Source organism: Prosopis cineraria, unplaced genomic scaffold (assembly GCF_029017545.1).
Source record: "Prosopis cineraria cultivar Desert tree isolate PC_DT_omini unplaced genomic scaffold, ASM2901754v1 PC13, whole genome shotgun sequence".
In the NCBI taxonomy this organism is placed as follows: Eukaryota; Viridiplantae; Streptophyta; class Magnoliopsida; order Fabales; family Fabaceae; genus Prosopis; species Prosopis cineraria.
In genome coordinates, this window is record NW_026555344.1 from 38,444,829 (window position 1) to 38,463,906 (window position 19,078).

The following is a 19,078-nucleotide window of genomic DNA, read 5'->3' on the forward strand; positions in this document are numbered from 1 at the left end:
ATTTGATAAAATTATCTAGACAAATATGAAGTGGGCCGTTTAAAGTGCAAAACCGTCGTTGATAATAGAAATTATTGGGGGGTATAATCCAACTTATATGACCTCTAGTATATGCCCAAGAGTTGTTGGTTCATAGAAGCATGTTTCACTAATTTCTTTGTATCCTAAGTTATATTGGTCTAGGTCTGGTTCATAGTCTAAAAGACATTATAGTCAAAATAATTATATTCCATGTGAATAGCTCAAATGGTAATGTTTCTTTTGACATGTGTGGGAGATATTATTATAATGTTGCGTTCATGTGTCAAAAAGTAAATTCTACATTGCTCAAATGTATTAGAGGCCTAGGTATGTATATATTAAGGTATGAATTTGGGAAATTACATGGACTTGGAAGAGGAGTATGTTTGCGCAAATGTAGTTGAAATATGTTGATTTCCCCATGCAGGTGCAAGTTAGATGTAGAATTAGGTAATTTTTTTTTTTAGAATTATGGAAATTTTTTGCAGTGTTACAAAATTTTGGTATGAAATATCATTCCACAATTTTTCTTTTGAAATATGTGAGGGATTGTTGGATATTTTTAATAATATTACAAAAGGAATTATTATTTTAATTAATAATATTAGTGATCATTTAATCTATTGTTTTTTAACTTATGATTTAAGCATCATTATTTTCCAAAACTATTCTTTAAAGACATTAATCAGTGTTTAATTGCCTTGTGTTAATGAGTTTTATACCTATAAAAGGCTGCAAAATTGATCATCCAAGTCTGGAGCTTTTAGACATTCTACCCTCCTCCCCTCATCATGCTTCTTATGAGTTATTCTATATTTTCCGCTATTTGTTTTACAAGAAGGTTCCGAATTTTGATTAATCTTGGAAAGCTTTAACAATTGTACCAAAATTATTTTTAAGAATATTGTCCTTGAACATGATTTGAAATAGATTTTCTATAGAATTTTCCAACAATTTAAACTATCCAAATCTAGTTTACATATTTTAGTTAATATGATAATAAAAGTGGCAATTGAAATTTTTAGTTAATAATTTTGTTCTTTTAGAAGGCCAAAATTTTAGAAGATTATCATTATTTTGAATTATGCATCAATTAACAAATTCTTTTTATAAGAAAAAGTACCAAAATTTAGATGCATTTAAGAAATGTTTTCAAATTCGTACCTCATTAAAACCCTGAATTAAGTGAGCATCATTAAGTTAGGAACAAAGTGCATTAGCAATAAGGGTATTTCAGTTCCAAATATTTAATTTGAGACATGATTATTATTTATCCAGATAAATAAATTTTCTTAAACTGTAAATTAGTTAAAATTTGTTGATAGTTAAAGACAAAAGAATAATAACGATAAAATCGTTCAATAAGTAGGAGGAGATGATAATGATAAGGATACATGTTAGAAAAAATTAGAATTTGGAATTCGGGCAGGCTGAGGCTCGAACCCGAATGGGCTTGATTTCTTGAAAAGCCTGAATAGTTAAATCTGGCCCAAACTCTTTCAAATTTTGGGTGGTTAGAATACTGAAATTTTATTTTTAAAATTATTTTTAATCAATTTTTTACTTTAAAATAAATTATTTTATTTTATAAAAATATATAATATATTTTTTTGACATTTAAACGATGCATATGACTCAAATATATGGTATTTTAGTATAAAATGACCTAAAATTTAAATAATTAATTAATGTTTATTATATTTTATATATTTTGTAAAAATAATTTTTTTTATCTGGGTATCCTGATCGGATTTGGCTTGAATTTTTTTGAGTCCAAATAGGCCTGAACATAAAAAATTATATTTTTTTCTAAACCCAACTTTAAATTTTTTTGAGCGAGTTTGGGCTAGCCTGTTGGACTTAGCATGAATTATCGGCTCTAGAAGAAACAAATCTTTGTAACTTTATTATTAGGGCACTAAGCTTTGGCGTGGTTGTAGGACATCTCCATTAGTAAGGGTGTTTATGGGATTGGACGAAACGAGATAGGATTGAGACACCCCCATCCATGTCTCATCTTAAAAAATGATTAAGACTTAAAATTTATCTCGTGTCTCGTTCTTTCTCAAAAGCCATTTTGTCCAAGTAGGAGTGGGATGGGAATAGGACACCCTGAAAACCACACTTGCTTGGTTTGTCGACCATCACTTGTATTTTCAAATGATTAGTAATACTCAACCAACACATATAAAAATCATACTTCTATATATATACATATGATTAATTAATTAAGTTTTAACAAAAATAGATATATATATATATATATATATAAGGACATGAGTCACCCCAATATAAGAGCCCCTGTGGATGTGCATGCCATTTGGTTAGAGCCTATTATAAATTTATATTATAATAAGCAACAATAACAACTAGGCACGGACTCAAAATAAACTCATTATATTACTTGAATGGCAGCAATTTTGCGTTTTTAGTTTTTTAAATCAATATTAATAATTATGAGAAAACATCTCACAACTTTCTTGGCTAAATTGAACATCACATAGCAATGCAAAATTAAATAAACATAAAATATAAACAATTAAACAATAAAAATAACATAATAATTATAATATATATATATATATATATATAAAATATTGTGGGATGGGATGTCCTGAAGGGTATCTCGAGTCTAGTCCTGACTCCTTTTTTGTCTTGTCCTACAAACATCCCATCCTAATTTTTTTCTAGTCTGGACAAACCTATCCCGATATGATTGGAATAGGTACGGGCCAACCAAGATTGGTATAACTTTGAACATACTAGAGTTAGGAATATGGGTTGATTTGAATAATATAAGTTGGCTTATATGGGTTGATTTGAATAATATAAGTTGGTTTATATGGGTTGACGAAAATATGGATTAAATTAGACTCAACTTATTTTCGTATGGGTTAAAAAAATCTCAACCCTCAAGAATTGATGAGTTAGATAGGTCAACTCACCAATTCATTTGTTTTTTTAGATTATACTTAAATAAGAAGTTCTATTATTATATTTCATGTAATTAAAAAAATTATATCATAAATGTATGTGATTGATCAATTCTATAGTGATTTATTTCAAAATCTATTTGACTATGGGGTTTTAGTGCTAAAACTTCCTCCATTTTTTATTTTTCAATTTTTTTATTTTTTATAAAATAATATAAGTTAAACAAATCAATCCTAATCCATCAAGATTAATTCATTTGAGTTACTAGTTATCTAGTATGGGTTAGAAAAGATATACTTTTGCATGGGGTAATATTTTTTTCAATCCAACCAATAGAACGCTTATAATAATATACTTGGACTAATTTATTTTTCTGGAAAGTTAATTTATTTTTCTGTTTTATGAAGAACCAAATGTATATGGACCTTCAAGCTTGATTCGCTAGTTACTTCTTCTGATTAACATTTCATCATCCTGCTGCCAGACCCAGATGATATCAATTGATTCGGCAACGAATATGGCTTTCAGAACTCATTACTTCTTCGAATTCTCTTTGTATAACATGTTTTGTCTAAAACATTAACTTTTTCTGCCTAATGTTCCTAGTTAATTAAACAAACTTATCTAACTAGTGACTTTTATTGAGGGTGATTTTGAATTTTTACAAGAAATAACCAATTTTAACTTACTTTCTTAATTTACATAAAGTTATTAATAAATGCTCATTAGAAAAAAATTGAGGAGGGTGAGTTATCTGGATTCTTCACCGATAGGAATTGCAACATCAAAAGTTAAAATTGATTCAAAGTTGAGGGAGATTGCATCGACAACAGGTTAACTATTCAAAATTAGCCCAAATTATGTGCGTAAACGAGGAAAACAGATCCTCTCCTGTTTTTTTTTTCCCCCTCCTCTTGCACTGTATCCTGCTCCATTAAAACGTCTGGTAGATTGGTAATTGTTAAGAAATAGAATCAAGAAAAATAAAGTGTGGCAGTGTGTTGCGATGATTCTCACTAAAGAACAATGTTAACCAAAGAATCTTTTTGACACAAAAAGTGGTTTAGTTGAACATAAATTTGATGAGATTTGGTGAGACAGACCCTATATAAGGAAAGCTAGAGTGATCCCTACGGATGATCATTGATTCAAAAGATCAACGAATATGCAATGTGAAAAAAAAAAAAAAAAAACCCTTTATGCTGTGTTTGACACACAATGAAAAAAAAAAAAAGGAAAGAGAAAATGGAGAGAATAAAAAAAATGAAAGGATGTTCAATAAAAAAAAGAAAAAAGAAAAATGGAAAGATAAAATTTTCTCTCTCGATGTTTGATTGAGCTAAAAAAATAAGAGGCAAGAAACATTATTAAATATATATATATATATATATATGATAATAACTTTATTGTTTGTAGAAAATATATTAATATTAATTTTTACTATATATTACTGGTTAAATAAGAATATAATTATAAATTCTTTTATCTTATGCTATCAAAAAATATTATTTTATCTAATTTTGATTTTTATTTCATAGATTATTAAATATATAATAATCTAGATTTTAAATTGGAGAGGAAATTAGGATGAAAATGAAGAGAAAATTGGGGAAAAAACCTGATCACTAAATTATTTGGGAAAAGGGATCAAAATTGCAGAATAAGAAAGAGAAAGTGCACAATAAATGAAGATAAACGGCAGATTGTGAAAGAAATTTTGTGGATTTTGAATATTGTCCTTTTCTCCAATTAGTTTGGTGATGAGGTATTTTTCTCCCATTTTTCCTATAAATAAATCTCTTTTAAAACAAAAGTTTACATTGTATTTAAATATACTTTGAAATTTCGAAAAAAATAATTTTTATTTTATTTGAATTGAATTTAATGCAAAATGCATTTACAAAGTGAAAGTACTTTATTAAAATAAGAGTTATATATATATGTGTGTGTGTGTGTGTGTGTGTGTTTTCAAAACTAAATTATACTATACAAGCAGATAATTATAACACAAATGTAATTTATTTATTTACTCCAAACCGAAGTCTAACCAAAATCCTTCGGACAATCACCGAATCTTCCTGGACCCTTGCACACAGTATCCAACTCTCCTTGACGTTTCCGAATCAAGCTGGCAAAGCCCAAAACCTTGTCTTCCTTCTCTTCACTCGTTCCTCTCCCTTCTCCTTCAAAGTTTTTCTGTCTCTGCTACTTCCTCTGTCTCTCTCTCCTTATCTCTTCCATTTCTTCATCCCCACCACCATGCCGGAGGAAAGAGCTGTTGTAGCATGGTGCAAAATCCCCACTTTGAACAGCTCTCACTGCTCCTCCGACGACCATCTGCCGCTATGGAAGAACAACATCAGTACCCTCACTCTCACTCGCGGTGGCATTCCTTGTAAATTCGCTTGCGTTTCTGTGGCAGAAAGGAAATTGGACAAGGAGTTCTTTCCCAGTCCTGCTCAGCTCTTGAAGCATCCGCTTGCTATAGTCGCACTCGTGCCCAAAGACGCAGCGCTTTTCCTCGCCGGCGCCGTCGCCGGCGCTGCTGCCAAGACCGTCACTGCTCCGCTTGACCGTATCAAAATTCTTATGCAGGTTCTCCCTAAGACTTCTCTTTCAGAGTAAACTAACAAGTTTGTTAGCCTTAGTAACTGAAAATATGCTTATTATTCCTTTTCTCGAAAACTCAGATATGCCAAAAGAATTAGGTTTTATTGAGCACATTATTCGGGATTGCAGCTAAATGCACCAAACCATTAGTTCGTATCCAACGCATTTCTTATCCTTCCAGGTGTGCGAGTATTTAGGTGGTGTCAGGAATTTTAGTTTATCAAGTATTTGGTTTGTTGATCAGATATTCATGCATATGAAACATGCCAAGTTAAAAATCTATGCGTTATATTTGTCTTTATTTTATTTTTCATATTTTTTTGTTGTCAAATTTTTTATAAATAAGTTTCTTAGCAGTTGGGAAATTAGATTATCCATAAATCTATCCGGTATTTCGCCGCTTTTTTCCTCTCCACTTGCTCTCTTTAGTTCTGTGCGCTTCCCTTTCTTCTATTGAATTTGTCTTTTGTGCTTTTATCTTATTTGGATGGATTTCTACTTTTTCTGTAAGGTTTTCGGGTATGATGCTGGATGTCTTTTTTTATTTCTTCGTTTACCATTCATAAACTTCTTCAGTGCTTTTCTGTGCTGGTTACAAATACTTTTGCTTTATAGTGATATTCATTGCATGTATTGTTGTTGAGTGTAAATTGGTTGATGTTTTCAAATGACACCATCTATTATCAGACACATGGAGTGCGAGTTGGGCAAGAGAGTGCTAAAAAGGCGATTAATTTTATCGAGGTAATGACTTATTCCATCTCATCCACCCTGTTGCCACCCCTTTCAAAGAATGATGTAATATGCTATTTTGTATTAAGTTGTTTAAACTACGTGCTTATTGGATATGTTCTATCCAATAGTAACCTTCCTTTCTACCTTTTTCATTCCCTTTTTTTGGCCTGAAGCTCTCGTCATGTTTAAATTCATATAATTTGCTTGTTACTGCCTGCTGAGTCAGGGTTATCATGGAAACCAACTGTATATGCTTACCTGAAGTTATTTTTGGGATCACTTAATCATTTGAGAATTAGCATATTTGGCTTCCGCTCTTTATATTTTTCCAGTCTGCTGATAAAATAAAATCACGCCAGAAAGTAGTCTACTACAAGACGGCTTATTCATTGACAACTTTGAAAAATGAGATATATATATATATATATATATCATTAACTCCTGAAAGTTCCTTCTCGGCTTCTCATGGGAATTAGAACAATGCAATTATGTGATTGTAAATACTTGTAAATACTTTATAATGGATCTGTTTTCTGTATAAATTCATGGGTTATTCACTATCTTTATGCTTGTTATGTCTTGTCTTTTGTCTATTTCCCATCTTACTCACTCTGGGCTCCCCTGACCAGAAAATTTCTCTCAATTTTAGCTTATCTGAACGTGATTTACAGGCTGTAACAGTTATAGGAAAGGAAGAAGGCATTAAAGGTTACTGGAAGGGTAATCTCCCCCAGGTATCTGTTATTAGGATAGATCATGTTGATACTTCATTCTATATTTCTTCTGATAATATTGCGCAGTCATTTAACTATTTAAGAGTTAACTCTTTTATGTTCCAGGTTATTCGGGTGATTCCTTATAGTGCCGTCCAGCTTTTTGCTTATGAAATTTATAAGGTTCTCTCCTAATTATCTTTCAACAACTTTAAACACCATATCACCATTTTGAGTCTAAAGTTTTAATTTTGGGTCAGAAATTGTTCAGGCGAAAGGATGGTGAGCTATCTGTTGTTGGAAGACTTGCAGCAGGTGCTTGTGCTGGCATGACGTCTACTTTTGTAAGTAACTCATTAGGAAAGTTACATTGTTGCTTGTATCCTTGGGAGTTTCTGGCATCGTGTCATTAGTTCTATTACAGGCTTTTACTTTATAGTTTTTTATGCCTTCTAAGAGCAATTTCTTTTTTCTTTTTTATTTTAAACCAACCAGTTTTTAGATCTTACAAGTATTTAGATTTCTGTAACGTACTATGGTAGTTTTATACGTTGTACCTTATTCTTTTGAATTCTGTGAGTAAACTTCTGTCTTGGTCCCCCAAAGTGCTCTGGTTCTCCACATAATCAAATTTTTACGGTGAATATCTCAAAGGTTTTGAATAGATGAATAAAAAATGATTTATCAAATATTGCTAGCACAACTAGCAACTACTAAATGAAATGCTTCAAACTTAGCTGGAAGTTTTGGCAGTTATACTAAGAAATAGGATTAACATGTAGACAGAATGTAAACTTATTCTGTCACAGAATTTTACAAAGGAAAAAAAAAATGTAAAACTAAGTAAACTCCATATTCATGTGAGATTCAACAAAGTTTTATGTTGGCTGTCAAGGACCTAACACAACTCTCCTCCTTTACTCGAGCTTGGGACGGGCTATAAACATAGGCAGAGTTGTTGACCGAGGCTTCTTAGTTAACAATATTCCTGAAAGCTTGGTAAATCATAGAGTACAATGGCGTTATACAATTCATGTAGCTGACTCCACCTAATAGGATGGGGCTTGTTGTTTTTGTTGTTGTAAGTAAATTGTGCCTAACCTTTTTTTAAATTTCCCAGCCCTCCATAACTCACGAGTCATATTGCAATTCCTTGTTCAAGAAGTGTTTAAAGCTTTAAATAACTTTTTGAATCTTCCACTGGCTTTGGAAAGATTGAGAGCTTGAAGAGAGAAAGTAAATAGTTAAAGAATTTTTTCCCCAAAATCAAATGAAGGTTGCCACCAATATCGAACCATGGCTAGCCATAGTCTGCTGTTAGCTTCTCTCTATTTCATCAAAATATGAAAGAAAGAATTAGAGATGCTGCTGGTAATAGAGATGACTAACAACTGGACCCTTCACTTGTTGTAGAAAAAAATTTAGAAAGCCATTACTTTGGTGGAATAAGGAGATTTCATGTTTTTAAGGAGAGGGAAAACTATTACTTAAGCCTAAGTTAGCTGGCTTTTCTCCACATCAACATTTACTGGTGCAGTTATCTATGTAGCACGGATACTTCAAAAAAGTAAACATACCCGTATCCGATACGATACTTGTAGGATACTTCTGCATATGTATCCCATATTCTAACATTTGTTATATGATTTTTTTTTCAATAATTTTTTACTATATCACTTAAAAACTTGAAAAAACACTTAATATTTTAGTTAATTACTATAAATATCCTCATATTACTTTAGAAATTCTTGTTTAAAAATCAAAATACCTATACTTACATCACAAAATGTTGAAATATACATTATAAATATTTCCGTACCCGTATCCTAAAATTTTGAAAATTTGCTGTATCCCTGTATCATGCCGTATCATATCGGATACTCGTACCCGTATCTATGCAACCTAGGTTATCAGTCACACTTAACAGTGCACATCAACAAGATCATTAACAGAGTCAAAATTAATACACATGAATCACTTAGCTGCGATTTAAACTTATGGAGTGTTTGAATTTTTTTAAAAAAATTAGTCAGGGACTAAATAAGGAATTGGAGTATATATCTGGAGACGACCAAAATAGTAGTTTGAGTACAATTTTAGTTTTTCCTTAATGCAATGCGTGTATCTAATCTGGTATGGTTCTTATAGGTAACATATCCATTAGACGTCCTGAGATTACGATTAGCAGTTGAACCAGGCTATCAAACCATGTCACAGGTAGGATTGACCTGCTTTTTGTTTTTTACAAGGTCTTAGTTTGTAGATGAAAACTGCTGAATATTTTCAGGTTGCCTTGAGCATGCTAAGAGAGGAAGGTTTGGCATCATTCTATTATGGCCTCGGGCCTTCTCTTATTGGAATAGCTCCTTATATTGCAGTAAACTTTTGTGTTTTTGACTTGTAAGTCAGTGGAGATCTTTTATTTATTTATTTTGACAAATTGAAGGGGAATGAACTTGAATATTGATTCTGAAATATCCTCATCTTCTTTGGGTAATAGATTAAAGAAGTCTTTGCCAGAAAAGTATCAAAAGAGAACTGAAACATCTCTCATCACAGCTGTGCTTTCTGCATCTCTTGCCACCCTTACATGCTATCCTCTGGACACTGTACGGAGGCAAATGCAATTGAGGGGCACACCTTATAAGACAGTTTTAGATGCCCTTTCAGGTTAGGATTGTTCCCAATTACTTTTAGCATCAGCAAATTATAGTCCATACTTGGGAGACATGCGTGTATTTCTCTCAGCATTAGTGTTCACATAACCAATTGTCAAATACATGAGCCCTGGTGGTTATTCAACTTCAGAATTTAATATGTGCAATTGTACAATATATAAAAAATCAGCTTTCTCGTTTAAGTTCACTTTCTATAAACTTAAAAGTATACATTATTTGAATAACTTTAATGGTACATGGTAGTTAAGTTTGTAGCACTGAAGTAATTGAATATTTTCTAAGAATTTCTCTTATATAATCCAAAGTTATGTGTATGTATGTGTAGATACTCTTCTGGCATACTTCAGAATTGTCTGGTTGGCTCAACTTTAATAATTCAGTCATTTGTGCTAATATCAGGTTAATAACTTCATTGATGCAGGTATTGTGGCACGCGAAGGAGTTATCGGCTTGTATCGGGGCTTTGTACCCAATGCTTTGAAAACCCTACCAAACAGCAGGTTCCCATTATCTTCTTCAATTCCTGACTATAGAAATAATTAAGACCATGGTACATTGATGTGGTTTTGTTGCACCCATCTTTGATAACCTCAAAGCAATTTTTAGGTTCATGTTCTACTTCATTTTTGTTTTTTGGTGGTTAAAAGTCCTTGCCCTATCTGTATTGGTATAGATTCTATTCCTTGGCTACTGTGGTTTCTGTTTTTGTCTCATCTGTATTCTATTTGAAACCAAAGCTGTTCTTTGTCTCCTGAAATTCTCCCTCGTTTCTCCGTGCAGCATCAGGCTTACTACATATGACTTCATTAAACGCGTAATTGCAGCTAGTGAGAAAGAGTTTCAGATAATCACAGAGGAGAATCGCCAGAAACAAAACTAGACAAATGAATATTGAAGTTGATCATCGGATTCAATTTTGTTGAAGGCATTTTTGTCCTCCAAAATTTTTGGTGGAATTAGTACTCCCTGAAAATCATTCATTATTTATGAAAATTAGCTTAATGAGAATTCACATGCTCTGTTTTGTTGTTTTTTAGGGGTTATTTCTTATTATGCTTAGTGAGATATCGGACATTCTCATACTGTCTCTAGGAATTGTTAATTTTATAGGATATACATTTCTACCTGGCACCTTGTAAGTTTTATTCTTGTATTGAATTCATCATGAGCTGTATTTATTTGCTCTGGAATTTTGTATGCCGTGTAAAATAGTAGATTTTCATGCCTGTTCTTATGTTTCTTTGTAGTGTTTCCATTTTGTTCTTATGAGACCATCTTAGGCCTGAGAGTTAATAAATTTAGTAATGCTTCGTGCACAGCTCCTACATTGATAATTTGGCATGCAAAGTTTTGAATTCAGGTTTGTGTACAACTAAACTATATGAGGATCACTTTCAAGTCATTCTAATAAAATTATTTGCAGGTAATGACTAATGGCAAGTAACAATTCAAGAAAAAATAATTACTCTCTGTTATCATTTTAATAATAAATAATTTTGTATTAATCTTTATCTACAAATAATATTTTTGGGATGTTTTTGGATGTGCTTCTTTCAAATAAAAAGATACTATTCAGAACCACTGAATGTTAGTTTAACTAAATTCTTTAATAAAATTATTTGCAGGTAATGACTAATAGCAAGTAACAATTCAAGAAAAAATAATTACTCTCTGTTATCATTTTAATAACAAATAATTTTGTATTAATTTTTATCTACAAATAATTTTTTTGGGATGTTTTTGGATATGCTTCTTTCAAATAAAAAGATACTATTCAGAACCACTGAATGTTAGTTTAACTAAATTCTTGAATTTTACCTTCAAGCACCCATAAATCATGGATAATATTTGATAATTATAGTTGATTATTTTTACAGTTATGATTAACGTTTATCATTTAACAAATATCTGAAACGGAAAAATATTCTCATTTAAATTTAAATTTAAATTATTATAAAGAGAAAATAAATTATGTTTCCCATTAAAACTTACATCTCAAAAGTAATTGATTTAAAATAAAAAAATTATTAAAATTTGCAATAAAAATAAGATATCTCCAAACTGGCGGGTCACAGAGAGAAGACCTCACATGCGTGTCCGGCTTCGGTTCTTCCCTCCGGAACTTGATAGTGTTTGCCGCTAAAGGCGAAGAAGCAGCGAGCCTCGACCTCCACGAGCTTCCAACATTTCGATGTCTCACAGCTTGCAGCTCTCATTCCCTGCAAGCACTTTCGGCTCTTCTAGGAATATCAAGAGAACCAATCCTCAGTGTCTCCAAATTCTCTGCTCTTCTGGACATTCCAATTTCAAAGATGAAGACGATGTTGATAATGGAAGCTTAACGATTTACTCATCTGTGGGGTGGATACCACTCAATTCTGTTCTTTTGTTGAAAGTTCATGAAGCAGTTGATTACATTAACCCATTTGAACTCAAATTCCTTGATTTCATCTGTTGTAGACAAGAAAGAAACTAGAGTTTTGAATATCTTAAAATGGCCGTTCCAATTATCCGTTTAAGGGTTGATTTTGATTGCGTCAAAATTTAGATGCCATAATAATTGTTTCTTTTCTTTTTTTTCCCCTTTTTCCTCCAGAGTCCAAGGCGTATCCTCCAAGGCGATATGGATTGAGAGATATAGCAATGGTACTACTAAGAGGTTTTGACGTAACTATACCCATACTCAGGGTTCTTTTCCATTTTTCGCCTCTATAATTCGGCTTGTTGCTTGGCATGGTTTAGTACTTTCCTGAACTTGTGTTGTGTTAGACTTCATTCCTCAAAGTCATAATCTTCGAAGTGGCTGCCTTTTCCAAACCAGGCTCCAGCTAGGACAAATTTTCTCTCCAATTATTCTATCTTCTATTTCTTATGAGCAGATATGAAGTAGATGATAAATCACAGTTAACTATTACTGTTGAGGAAGATAGGCCTACTACAAACAGTTTCCACGATTTCAATTCCCAGGACAGAAGATTAAACTGGCTTCCGCGTATAATCAAAGACTTCATTTTACCCGAAGGCTTCCCAGGTGATGGACAAGTGGCAATATGACATACATTTCTTCCTTTTTAATTTATGGTATGCCAAACAGCCTCCATATTGTTGCCAAACAGCTAAGAAATCGCAAGATTTATTTGATAATCGAATTTGAGAGTTCATATTTTACAGTTTTGGAAAATTGGATGGACTCTGATTTTGATGGACTCTAATTTGTTCATGGGCAAAACCATGTGTCTAATGATTTCAAAAATACGTAATGGTGACTTGCACTTGACAGGAGGACTAGAAGAAAACATTAGTAATTTCTGCAGATTATTCATGGTAGAGAAACTTATTGAGTTTCTATTTCAAAGACCAAATGAACTTAAGAGTAAAACTATTTGTTTCCTTACTTAGAGAACTTTTGGTGCAGGATCAGTTTCAGATGATTACTTGCGCTACATGTTGTTTCAGTTCCCTACCAATGTAACTGGATGGATCTGTCATGCCTTGGTCACTTCGAGTCTCTTGAAGGCATGTCAATCCCTCTCAGGCTACTGAATTTTTACTGGGAATGTTTTTAGAGGTTATGATACATAAACAGTCAGCAGCATTTTCATATCGCTGAAAAATCATCCTCCAAACAATAATGTTCATTTCATCTTTGAGTAATTGGTTATGATGGTTCCTTTGTGTGTGGTTTGGTGTGTTTAGCATTGAGTTTGATCATTACTAGCGCACAGCGTCTCCCATTTTACATGTCAATGAACAATGAACACAAGGGCAAGATTTAAGTCCCAGTAATGGAACCATTTAGCTTTTAAAATGAACTATTTTGGTAATGGGTCTTAAAATTCAAAATTGGCTATTTGATATCTACTTGATACATGAAAAGAAGTCAGGTATGAAAAGATAGGTTTGATTTTGAATCTTAAAATATCCCATATTTGGAGGAAGAAAAGTTCTGTATTATGAAGGAAACAATCTTTAAATGGCCGTTATTGTGATAGAAAAAATCCTGGAATTGGAAAGTACCCTTTTATCAATAAATCTTGGAGAACCTTGTGTGGGACAGTAATGTTTTCGATGATATTACACCATGTCCAATGTATACGGTAAAGAACTCGTTTTGATCATTAATCTGGTGGTGATGTCAGAATAATTCATCTGCATATATAAAGTCAGACTTGTTTGTTATAAGTCTATGAGGCACTGGTCATCAGTAATGAGTAATTTCACATGCACAAGATGGAAAAAGGGAGATAAAGAGGTATAAGTGTTTTATGGATTGTTGGTAAAGAACATTATGTATCTTTATTTAAACTGATGACACCCTTTATGCTGATTCTATGTTCTAAATTAACTGCTATCTCCATTACTTTGAATATTTTCATTAAAGATTATACTTCTGATTTCCATGTCCAGCTTAGTGTAGAGCACTTGTGCTCTGTTGGGGAGAGGATTCTCTTCACTTTCCTTACTCCCCACTTCCTAAAATTTATCATCGGATCAACTTTAAATGGTTGAGATTTAATATCTTATAAAAATATTATTGTAATATTAGATAGCAAAATATATATATATATATATATATAAATTTAAAATGTTAAAATTTAACCTGAGCAATTCAGAACTGTATAGGATAAAAGTAAAAACAAATTATTTATAAAATATTTTAATAAAAGTCTACAGCTGTGAATTGTTTAGATCAAATTTTAATAGTTTAAATTTATTTTTTATTTAATATTATAATAATAGTGTTATAAAATATTAAATCTCAACCATGGAAAGTTGATCCAATAGTGGAGATAAGAAGTGGATAGTAACGGAAGTGGAGACAATTCATTCCTTGTAAGAACGTCATCTTCAGTTTGGAGCTATCTCTCTGCTACTTAGATGAAGTGAATGACAATTGCGCATCTGTACTGGCTTCACATCATAATCTCTCCTTCATTTGCAGGCAATTGGTATTGGCTCCTTCTCAGGAACCGCAACTGTTACTTCTGCTGCTGCCATTAGGTGAATATTTGGTCTTAGTGCTTACACTGGCTGTTAATACAAATAAAGCATTTATATTCATACAATAACATGAAACTTATCCCTTTTGCGCAATCATATATTTATTTTACTTCTATACAATTGACTGCATGCTTTTTACTTGTATCTTTAGATGGTTATCAAAGGATGGCATTGGAGCCGTTGGACGGTTACTTATTGGTCTGAAAATGATGAAGGAAGCTAAAGGAAGCAGGATATTATATAATGAAACTTATTTGTAAATATTTTGCTATCTTTTACAGGGGGGAGGTTTGGAAATCTTTTTGATGATGATCCAAAGCAATGGAGAATGTATGCAGACTTAATTGGAAGTGCAGGAAGGTCGATTAACAAGTCTTGTATTATATGGAAATCTGCATATGAGGCCATGTTATTGCTAGACTAAGCCTGCTGATCTCTTATGCAGCATTTTTGATCTGACGACCCAACTATATCCTTCCTATTTCCTTCCTTTGGCATCTGCAGGAAATCTTACTAAGGTACTTCAATTTGCAGGTTTGACATGTTCTATTGTTTAGAAATCAGTGCATATATTGGTGGCAAATTATTTTTCAAAGATAACTGTACCAAAAAGTTTCAAATGAACTGCAATTACAAGTAATTTGACATTCAAACAGGCTGTTGCAAGAGGGCTAAAAGATCCTTCTTTTCGTGTGATTCAAAACCATTTTGCCGTTTCAGGAAATCTAGGAGAGGTAGCAGCAAAGGTATGCTCTTGTAACATTTTTCAAGATACATTCTACTCTCATTTCTGATGGATTTGCTAGTAATGATAAATCTGTAAAACCTTCATAATCGTATTCAAACTGCATTTATATGTCATAGTTTCAAGTTTTACTGTCATTTATCTTAATTCTCCTATTCATATGTATACTCTTGCAACAAGAAAATAATCTTTTAAATGTAGCTAGATTATACCTTGTGAGCTGTGGCTTGTAGGCAACAGCATTAGTGAAATCATAGTTTCGCGAGCTAAAATCTCCGACCATTGTGAAGACAAACAATCATGAAGAACGCAAATGTAAACCCAAAAGATTGGACAACAAAAAATACTTGTAGGAAAATTATTTTGCTAACTTCTGTGTCTGCACTCCATATAGTCTTCAGTCTAAATTGAAGAGACCAGATAAATACATATGCTGGACTCATTACACTACATAATAGATAACCTCTTTGAAGACAATTCAATAGATTGACTTTACATAAACAAGGTAGTAACTTTTTTAAGACTTAACGTGCAATCATGCTAAGATACAATAATATCTTATGCGGACAAGCTAGTGAGTAATCAGATACTAAATAAGATGCAAAATAGAAGACTCTTTGATTGACTAACTCTTGGAATTATTTTGCACAATTATCCTTGGGACATGCTGGCATTAACATTTTCAGCATGCATGGGCTTTGTTTTATTTTTTAAAGCATGGGTTATGATAGTTAACTTCATCCTGAGCACAAATTAGCCCAATCCTGGCCAAGGACAGCCTTAAACTTCAATGAAACTCTTGACTTGCTAAGAATTAGACTGAAGACCTATTTGTATCCTGTTGCACTCATCTGCCACCATTCTATGATTATGATGGTCAATGAACTTTATTTTTTTCTTTTCTGTTCACAACTTAAATAGAGGATTGATACATTTAAATCAAGAAACTTGAAATTCTTTGCCTTTGTTGGAAAATATAGAGCTCTTTTCCAAATTATTTGTTCATCATAATTTCTTAGGAAGAAGTTTGGGAAGTGGTTGCTCAATTGACTGGCCTTGGTTTGGGCATACTGATACTGGTATGGTACACAAGTTTTATATACCACTATGTATTATTGAATTGGCAAGCAAGTTAATACTTTTAACTTTAAGGGTGTCTGAATGCAGGATACACCTGGCCTAGTAAAATCATATTCTGAATTATCTTTGACTTGGATGACTATACGGCTTGTGCATCTTTGGCTACGTTATGAATCCCTTTCTGTCCTCCAATTTAACACAGTAAGTGAAAAAATTATTAAAAGGAAAGGGATATGTTCATATGATGTATTTGTTCAGTGATGTATCTTTTGCATAATTCTTTTCAACAGATAAATCTTAAGCGGGCTCGCATGCTGGTAAAATCACATGTTTTACACTCCACTGTTCCAGGTTGCATTCACAAAATTCAAACATTTTTTGTCTTGGTTATTTCCCTTCACATCGATGCCTAATTTTCTGGACGGGTTTATTTCAGGATGTGTGAATTGTAACAGGGAAGAAAATATTTTAGCGTGGGAAAATTCCATGAAACCAAAAATCATTTTTGGCTTGCCATTGGAGAAGATGGATGGTGTTGAGAAATCTCATTTCATGGTATATTGAATCATTGTCTTTGCTATCTCACAAACTTATGGGCAGAAATCAAGAGCTTCAAAACTATTTTCTATGTTTTAGTTTTTACAAAGCTACAAGGTCATTCTGTTCATTGTTATTTTTCTTAAATATTTATCGTGGATCAGGTAAAGACACTTGTGAAATTATATGCGAATGAGAAGTATATCCTTACTGTGAACCAGCAGCCAGAAGATCTGAGGTTTTATGTTTCTTTTAAGGTACGATTTTAAATTTCCTAGAAGAATTTAAGCAAAAACCCTATTTTCATCCTCAGGATATTGTGCCGTTATCAGCTTAATACTAGATTTTGATATCATTTGAGATCTAAAAATGATTTCATTCCAATTTCGCCCTTCATGGGGCTGTAAAATGATATTCAAGTGGCACCTTCCTTGAATAGATTATGATCCATGTGAATTTTACTTGATTTGCCCCTTTTCCCGTTCCCTACTTTCAAAGTCCTTGTGCCTTCTTTATAACTAAATAAATTTCTCTAGAGTTGAAATAAAACTGTATTTTGGTACTAAAGTAAACATTATGGAGTGTGAAATTGTTAATGGCGATAGCACATCATTTGAAGTCAAAAATAGTTGTTTTGTTATTGGACAATGAAACCTTAATTTTTAACGGATTCAGAATCATGTTGCAGGTTGGAGCAACAAGTGTCTCAGTATTGCGAAGCCTTTGGCAGGCCATCTGGCTAAGTGAGAACTGGGACAGCAAGGGCAATGTTTGTCATCAGCTTACCAATAGCCTAATGGAGTTGAAAGATAGGTTTGAGGATTTTATTCAGAAGCTGAATGGGGCTGGATGGGATACACAACAATTAAATTTGAAGGTTCCCAGAAGAATCTCCATTGATGATATTGACCCTCTTTAGCTCCTGAAATTCTGGTAGTGAGATTAGTTCATCACTGATTTGATCTTGAGAATTGAGGTCCAAGACTTGGATCAGCCAAATGAAACTTGCTTACAGAAGAATTGCAACCAGCAAAAGCAAGCAATATCCCTAATTTTCACACACATTGGTGAATAGAGATGCTTGGCGATTTGGGTGATATTATCTGGACTCGTTGGATACCATATAGTTAGCGAGAAAATGTTAGGTTTATAAAACAAATCAATCATAAAGATGTGTATAAGCATGTCTCGTATAGAACTAGGTTTAACTGGTATGCCTATCATTGACTTGATTTGTAAGTTTCTTTTAGGGCAGATAGCTAAAATTCTCTCTTTAGCAGCTTCATCTTGCAAGCATGTTTGCTTGTAATCCGCAATATGTATTCGTAGTAAAATTTATTGATGGACCTCTTCAAAAGGGTAATGGTACTGAATTCGTAATATTTTAAAATTAAACTTGGAATAAATATTTTCTCCTCATATCTTCAATTCTATTTTCACATGTGTCGTATGAATAAATTTGAATTTAAATAAAATGATATTTGCCTATAATACTCGGAAGAGATGACAATTCATTGTTGATGGGTCATTCCCCCTTTTCTTTTATTAAGTTATGCTTACTTTTTAAAACAAATATAGCATTATATACTGAATTTTTTATTTTCTTTTGGACATATTTAAGAATTAAAGCTTTGCATGTAGATTGACCAAGTTATTAAATGGCCTAAAATACACTTGTATTGATATTCGAACAGCTTTTTACATATACTCTCTTTTCCTTTGAAAGAAAAAATTGAAGATAAAATTGTGGACGAATAATTAATACTCCTTCTATTAAAAAATATAAGAAATTTTTTAAAAAGTTAGATGTTTGAAAATGTAAGGCATTTTTAATTTTTTAAGGTGTAATCATTGTTTTTTTTCACAAGTGCCCCTATTAATAGTGACTTTATATTTATTATAGGGTGTTTAATAGAGATAAATATAGAAAGATAAAGTTAGTTTGAAAGTAAATAATTATTTTATTAGGAAGTAGATTCAGTTAAAAATGTCTTACATTTTTTAATGGAGGAGTACTTTTTTAG

At 32.4% G+C, this 19,078-nt stretch overlaps 2 protein-coding genes across 6 annotated transcripts; both read left to right on the forward strand.

Annotated features, from left to right (window-relative positions):
• The first annotated feature begins 5,029 nt into the window (after nucleotides 1–5,029).
• On the forward strand, nucleotides 5,030–10,929 carry LOC129290443 (probable envelope ADP,ATP carrier protein, chloroplastic). The gene is made up of 10 exons (XM_054927218.1): nucleotides 5,030–5,550; nucleotides 6,253–6,309; nucleotides 6,972–7,034; nucleotides 7,140–7,196; nucleotides 7,274–7,357; nucleotides 9,162–9,230; nucleotides 9,301–9,413; nucleotides 9,514–9,683; nucleotides 10,113–10,191; nucleotides 10,472–10,929. Exons 1-10 carry the CDS (start codon nucleotides 5,215–5,217, stop codon nucleotides 10,569–10,571), a joined length of 1,128 nt encoding a protein of 375 aa, XP_054783193.1. The 5' UTR covers nucleotides 5,030–5,214; the 3' UTR covers nucleotides 10,572–10,929.
• Nucleotides 10,930–11,774: 845 nt separating this feature from the next.
• Nucleotides 11,775–18,482, forward strand: LOC129291202 (protein root UVB sensitive 5). 5 transcript variants are annotated; one of them, XM_054928445.1, is made up of 15 exons: nucleotides 11,775–12,052; nucleotides 12,288–12,350; nucleotides 12,571–12,722; nucleotides 13,107–13,207; nucleotides 14,634–14,692; nucleotides 14,844–14,890; nucleotides 14,974–15,052; nucleotides 15,138–15,210; nucleotides 15,349–15,438; nucleotides 16,457–16,516; nucleotides 16,605–16,718; nucleotides 16,808–16,868; nucleotides 16,954–17,072; nucleotides 17,219–17,311; nucleotides 17,743–18,482. In XM_054928445.1, the coding sequence occupies exons 1-15, from the start codon at nucleotides 11,883–11,885 to the stop codon at nucleotides 17,971–17,973; spliced, it is 1,512 nt and encodes a 503-aa protein (XP_054784420.1). In that variant the 5' UTR covers nucleotides 11,775–11,882; the 3' UTR covers nucleotides 17,974–18,482. The 5 variants fall into 5 exon arrangements, with proteins under 5 accessions (XP_054784420.1, XP_054784421.1, XP_054784423.1 ...); XM_054928448.1 differs by having other exon boundaries at nucleotides 11,991–12,052; nucleotides 12,288–12,337; nucleotides 12,571–12,772; XM_054928447.1 differs by lacking the exon at nucleotides 11,775–12,052 and adding an exon at nucleotides 12,076–12,098.
• The last annotated feature ends 596 nt before the right edge of the window (nucleotides 18,483–19,078 follow it).